The following is a 6,950-nucleotide window of genomic DNA, read 5'->3' as shown; positions in this document are numbered from 1 at the left end:
TCATTACACCCCAGTTGCAGCTTTGATTCCTACACCCACAAGTGCAGCTGACGCCAGCACCATGGACAGCAGCCAAGACCCCCTTCTGGAGAGCCATGGAGCTAGGTTTGCCGGTGCAAGGTCTCAAGGGAGGAGGCACAGCAGACCCTTCTGTACAAGAAGGAACAACAGTAAAAAAGGCCTCTGGTTCTGACTTTAGCAATGTATGAGGGGATTATTTTAATTGCTTGTGTTCACTTAAAAACAAAAAAACACCGTCATTCATCTAGTACCCAGCCTCTAGGCTTCAAGGGAAAGGGACCAGGTTTCAGTTTGACCCACTTTCTTTTGGTGGTACATGGGATCAAACCCATGACCTTATGCATGCTAGGCAAGCACTCTACCACTGGGCTACACCCCCAGCCCTCTGACCCATGTTTCAATCAATCCTTCCCAAAATCCCCTATGAACAACAGCCTTCAACATTCCTGCCTTCAATCACAGTACCTTCCACTTAATACCACTAGGTGGGCCCACCAGAACCAGAACTTGACCCTCAACTGCCATACATTGCAGGAGGTTTCCCTCTATCTCACTCAAATGAGTCCATATTCAATTCACAGCATTTTTCTTGGTAAGCACAGTACCTGGAAATGCTTACTAGAACACAGACACTCACAGAACAGGCTGGATAAATCCAGCCTTGCCCCACTGCCCAGGTCCCAATCTTAGAGGGTCAGAGTTCTCACTGCCACTAGTAACCAACATCCTTCCTGTTTGTTGCATCAGTTTCCTCTCAACTTTCTATATCTATTTTGTCAACACAAAATTCCAAGAGTCTGTGCTACTCATGATGAAAAACACATTTTAGAATTTGCTATACCATTATCAATTTTCTTCACAATGGCATTCAACCTATCCCTTATTTTATCCTCATTCTAATGCTATGAGGTCGACAGGAAAACCATAGATGAGATTTCCATCCCCCCCCACAAAAAAATCATACAACTCACAGGTGGCAGGTCCATTCCTCCTTAGCTCTGAGCACTGCCACCTAGCAGCCAATGTGAATTATTCACCAGCAAGTGGGAGTTGCTCCTCCAACTCCAAACACACTGCTGCATTTGCAGCCTGTGCTGAGAAACCTCCCCACATTTCCCAGCCCTCCAGAAAAGCCGGATGAGAAAGGAGTCTCCACGTGCATATAAATGATTCTTTATGCCCTTCCCCCATGCAATGGGGGGGAGTGGAGCAGGGGGAAATCCCCCGCCCTCATGCAGGGAACGGAACGGGAGGTCAATGTTTACTAGTCTTATTGCCAGATGCCCTGTGGCCATGGGGTGAGGAATAGGGGTCTACAGCCCCCTTTTTTCTGGCATTGGTCTCCCTTCACCAAGTCACCATGGTGGAGCCAGAGGGCTGGAGGCCCTAGAGCTGAGGTAAAGATGGTTCTCTCTAGGAAGAAAAGCTGCTCTCTCCGCCTGCCCACTGGCCATCTCAGGATGAGTGTGAGGCGGTGTCGGTGGGAGCTGGAATGTCATCCAGGTGTCTCTAACCCATAGGTAGTAGAGGCCAGACAATGTCTCCAGCTGGAGGCTGTTCACAGAGATCCTCAATGGTGGGAGCACTGTGCCCCAAACACCTTGTCCAGGTGGTTACCTCCAGCAGCCAGAAGATCTCATCTCTGGCTGATGCACTGACTTAAGATCCCTGCTCCTGGAGTCCAGGTCAGACTGTGGTGACCCTCATGACAACCTCTCGGCCAGAATGGGAGCTGGACCGGGCATCTGGTGGCCGCAGCTGTCCAAGGAGGTGCAGGATTGTGTAACCACAGCGCTGAGGCAAGAGCGTCCGCATGCGCTGGGCAGCTGGGGGCCGACTGGGGGCCCCAGCTGGGGGGCCCGTCCGTGAGGTCCTGGGGCCTGGCTTTCCTGCTGCCCCTCCTCCTGCATCTCCTCCTATGTCCTTGGTCTTATCATAATTCAGGACCTTCCACTGTTGATTCACAGCCTGCCAGCGCTTGAAGATGCGGTAGACAGAAGAGCCTTCATGGACGATGAGGCCTGAGCGAATGGAACAAGAAATCCAGAGTCAATTGCTGTCAAGGCTTAGGCCACAGGACTTTAAGCATGCTTTTGTGGGGGGGGGGGGTGTTGTTGTTTTTTTCCTAAAGTAGGGTCTCGTTCTAGCTCAGGCTGACCTGGAATTCTATATGTAGTCTCAGGGTGGCCTTGCACTCATGGCAATCCTTCTACCTCTGCCTCCCAAGTGCTGGGATTAAAGGCGTGTGCCTCCACACCTGGCTCTTTTTGTTTTTTTGAGGAACAGTTTCACTCTAGCCCAGGCTGACCTGGAATTTACTATGTACTCTTGGGCTGGCCTTGAACTCATGGTGATCCCATACCTCTGCCTTTAGTCCCGTGTGCTGGGACTAAAGGCATGTGCCACCATGTCCCACTAAGCATGCATTTCTGCAGAGTGAGAAGTTAGAGCTGCACAGAGCCCAGGACAACCAGGGAAGGAAGCGGCAACAAGATAGCCCTGTCGGCCTCAGTGACATGTATGGTTTAGACTAAATAAATAAATGAATAAGTCCCGGAACACACTGTTAGGAAACTAAGGGGATGGCCAGGGAAATTAGGCAGTGAGCAAATAAATATGCTGAGGAGGTCCCAGGAGAGAAGTGTGCTCACCAATGCAAACGACATCCATGAAACCGTACATGCCATAGCAGATCTGGAAGAGTAGGTCCTGCCGCTGCCACTTGGCTGAAGGGCTGAGCGAGGACCAGATGAGCCACGAGATGCTGGCAACCAGGAACAGCGAGCCCAGAACTATGGCGGCAATCTGGACCTTTTCAATGACCGTCAGAGAGATGGCCTGCCACTGTGTGGGAGAAAGTAGTCCAAAAAGTCACAGAGACAGAGGGCGAGTAATGGGAAGTCCTAAGGCACGGGCTCAAGGAGCCTTCTCGAAACCTGAAGGGCAAGACTACCATCTGTCTTCTCCATGCCCTGATCTGATAGAGCACGCCCTGCATGCCGCCGTTTGTCTGCCTTACTCTACCAAGTCAGGACTGGATGAGTGAAGTCCAAACATGTAAGTTTAAATTCTAATCTTAACTACGCATAGCTGAGTAACCTTGGGGAAATCTGTTCATTAGTGTCCTCATCTCCAAAATGGTCATAATAATTGTATCTAATGGGATTATTTATGAAGAGTAAAAGACAATATGCACCAAAACCTGACACACAGAAACCACAATATGTTTGCTGTCATCAACATTATCATCTCTCTTTTGTTTTCCTATTGTGCCAGTGTCTGGTACAGGGCCTGGAATACAAGTATCACCCAGTAAGTGTCTTTGTGAATAAATGGAGGCTTTTCAGATTTAGGCCTGCAATCACTGAGGAGAGGTTGCTTTGGGAAAACAGTGAGACAAAATAGGCTCCTTCCAAGTTCTCTGGTTCTGATGACTGAAAGGCCTTTGCCCAGTGTGAATGCTCTCCCTGAACCTCACCTGCAGTGGGTTCTTGGTGCTGATCGCCAGGACCTGGTACTTGAAGTAGCAGAGTTCACAGCTCCAGGAGCCCCTCTCACTGATCCAACGGATGAGGCAGGGCTGGTGTGTGCAGCGCACGGAGCCGTCACAGCGGCAAGGGCTCAAGAGCTCCCCCTGGAGGAAGAGAGGGGAGGGGCCCTTTTAGCCATAGACACCTGGACCCCACGCTGCTGCGCTGCAGCATTGAAAATCTCTTCTTTGGGTCAGCCATACTCCCACTTTTGAAGACTCGGGCCTTACACTCAAAACAGAGCTGAAGGCCAAGGCTACACTAAATAAGGAGGAAGTCAGAATTCAAGAAAAACGTCCCACGTCAAAGAGATGATGGATGGGAACTGGGGGAAGGGGGTGAGGAAGAGTGGGCCTTCTTTTTTCCCAGAATTTGAAAAGAGGGGTCTTTAAGACTTCTCAAAGGTAAGGTCTCTCTCTCTCCGTATGATATTTGGAGGGGAGACTCAAAGCTCTGAAGCTATGTCTTCCTTCACCCACTCCACCACTGTCAAGAGTGCTTCATAGATCTGGTGGTGACTGGGACAGGTTACTGTTCTCGGTTTCCATATGTCAACATGGGGAGACATCCTGGGGGCGGGAGTGCAGCGTATTCCCCTTGGGTCAAGCAATTATTTCTCTCTGCAGAGACACCCTCTGGCACGATCCCGGGACAACTTTGCCTAGGCAATTTAACAAAGAAGGCTCTTCGGAATGAGGTAGGAAGTTGCAGAATGAGAAATGAGAAGTGCCCACCAAAAGAACACGCCGAGCGAGGCAGGGTGCGGGAACAAACGCACTGTCTGCCCACCTCGGAAAGAACAGATGCCCTCAGCCAATGGCGACCCTAAGGTGAGGAGAGCAGGCGAGAACAGCTGTCTCCGTTACAGGCTGGGAGGAATTCCGAACCCTCCTAGGAGAAAGCCCCACCCCTTCCCGGGGACCCCGGCTCCCCCCAACCCAGACACACTCCGGGAGTCTCCAGCCGGCCCAACCTCGCCCCGGTCCCACTCCGGGCCCCGGGCCCCGCCCAGCCTCCCGGCCCCGCCCCCTGCTCCCGGTCTCCGCGGACGCCCCAGGTGCCGGCCCGCACCCCTCCCTCCCCGCGCGGCCAGATGCCCAGGCCTGACCTGCTCCGGGCCCTGGAAGCAGATCCGGCACTGGGGGGTTCGGAGCCCGCTGTCCAGGCTGCTGCTGAGGGACAGGGCGTCCAGCGCGCCCGGGGGCGGCGGGGGCGGCGCGGGCGGCGGCGGGGGTCCGGCCCGCGGCTCCTTGTCGCCGGCCAGGCCCCGGGCCCGCGGCTCCGACCCGTAGTACTCCTCCTCGTCGCCGTCGCCGTCCCGGGCGGAGCAGCCCGAGAAGGGCGCCCAGCCGCAGCCGCTCCCCCCGCCCCCCGGGGGCTGCGGCTCGGCCCGGGGCCGCCCCCCGCCCGTCAGCACCAGCAGCTTCAGCTCGTTCAGGAACATGCGGAGCCGAGACTTGAGCATCGTCCGGGCGCCGGGGGGCAGCGGGGGGCGGCGTGCGAGGGGGGGGGGCGCCCGGGCGGCGGGGGGAGGGGAGGGGACCGGGCCGGGAGGGGGGCGCGCGCTGGAGAGCGGAGCCCCGGCCGGGGTCTTCGGGGCCTGCAAGCGCTGTTCACAGCTGCCACCGCGGGGGCTCCGGGGCTCGCGGGGCCGAGAGGGCCGTCGGCCCGGGGGCGGCGGGGTGGGCGGCCATGGCCCGGGCAGGGGCAGGGGGCGGGGAGGGAGGAGGGAGGGGGCGCTCAGGGTGCCGCGCCCCGCGGGTCCGGGTCCGGCGCCGGCCGAGCCCGGGGGGTTACACGCCCGGGTGTTCCGGCGACGGGGCCGCCCCCCATCGCCGTCCTCCGGGCCCCAGTCCCGCCCCGACTCTCGGATCAGGCTCGGCTCGGCCCGGGCGCGTAGCGGTGGCAAATGGCGGCTCCTTCCGGCGGCGGCGGCGGCGGAGACCCCCCCGGAGCGGCGGGCGGGCGGGGCGGGAGCCGGGGAGCCGGTGAGGGATGGAGGGAGGGGCGGGGCGGGGAGGGGGAGAGGAGCAGGGGCCGCGGCTGCGCATCCCCGCCCTGCCCGGCACGAGCAGGTGTCCCCCGGGGCGGGGCGAGTGTGCGGGAACCTGGGGGAGGGAGGGAGGGGAGTGGCCAAGGAAGGGGAGTGTGCACTCGGGCAGAAGAATAGGTGTGTGAATGCGGGTGGGGGCGAGGATGGGAGGTGAGTGCTCGGAGGATGCAGGTGTACCCCGGAGCAGAGAGACGCGCAAAATGAGCATATGCAAAGAGAGACTTCTGCGTGGGTTCGGGGTGTGAGGGAGGTGAGTGGGCAAGGAAACACTCAAGCAATAAACAATTTTACACAAAAGACTGTAAAGTGTGCTGAGTGCGAGACGGTGATGTGTAAGGAATGGAATTGGATTGTGTGAGAAGCAGAAGTGTTTGACTGTAATGTGTGAGGGAGGTGAGTGAGCAAGTAAGAAAAGAGTGCTAAGGGAATGGGCGTGTCTTTCTTGGCAACCTCCTGCCCTCACCTCCACTCTTATGAAGTGAATATCACACATGCATACTTAGATCTTTGTTTTTCGGGGGGTCTTGACCCACCGAACTGGTTCTATCCACCCCCCCCCCCCCGCTTTATCCTTAGATTCTCCCTCTCATCGCCTTTGTGAAGCTGAGGGAAAAGGGATTTCAGGAGAGCCCACTGGGTCAAATACACTGGGAAAAATTAATTAGTAAAAGAGTAATTAACAGAGAAGGGAGGGAATGTAACCAGGGACAGATTGCCAAATTAAGGCTCCTCAATAGAAAGTGACAAAGGAGACAGTCATGTTTTTAATGAAGCATTCAAGTGCTTGGGATGGACAAATGAATGAACCAGGAAAAAAAAAAAAAAAAAAGGCCCGGATTTAGCCAGACAAAGAGAGACTGGCTTCTGTTCTAAAGACTGTAAGCTGCAGCGGGCTTGTGTGGAAGGTGAAGCAAAAGTGACCACTACCTATGACGGGCGTTTGATAGGCTCACAGACACTTAGGCTTTCCAAAGGTTAACAAACCAAACAGCCCCAGCAAGACAGCCAATGAAACACCCACTTCTGTAGTTCTTTAGCCAATTCAGGCCTGGAGGTTTTTCATACTAGTCACCTAGTTGTCCTTATCAGCAAGAGCCAAGAACTCTCAGTGTGAGGATGGCAAAAGGAGGAAATTTGTTCCAATGTCTCTTCTATTTTGCCCTAAATCATGAATTACGTTAGCCTGCATTGTTGGATTCTCAGCCAGATCATGAAGGAGAATAGAAGTTAGGGTGGAAGGTCAGGTGCCGGAGTGGTGGTGCATGCCTTTAATCCCAGCACTCAGGAGGCAAAAGTAGGAGGATCACTGTGAGTTCAAGGCTACCCTGAGACTAACAGTGAATTCC

At 55.3% G+C, this 6,950-nt stretch overlaps 1 protein-coding gene across 1 annotated transcript; it reads right to left on the bottom strand.

The window, feature by feature from the left end:
- Positions 1–1,178: 1,178 nt before the first annotated feature.
- Marchf9 (membrane associated ring-CH-type finger 9) lies at positions 1,179–5,016 on the bottom strand. The gene is made up of 4 exons (XM_012948403.2): positions 4,660–5,016; positions 3,500–3,655; positions 2,673–2,865; positions 1,179–2,042 (listed from the first exon to the last, which is right to left on the bottom strand). Exons 1-4 carry the CDS (start codon positions 5,014–5,016, stop codon positions 1,708–1,710), a joined length of 1,041 nt encoding a protein of 346 aa, XP_012803857.2. The 3' UTR covers positions 1,179–1,707.
- Between the last annotated feature and the right edge of the window lie 1,934 nt (positions 5,017–6,950).

This window comes from Jaculus jaculus, chromosome 6, assembly GCF_020740685.1.
Source record: "Jaculus jaculus isolate mJacJac1 chromosome 6, mJacJac1.mat.Y.cur, whole genome shotgun sequence".
Taxonomy (NCBI): Eukaryota; Metazoa; Chordata; class Mammalia; order Rodentia; family Dipodidae; genus Jaculus; species Jaculus jaculus.
Note: the sequence above shows the minus strand (reverse complement) of the source record. Positions and strands in the feature narration are given on the sequence as shown.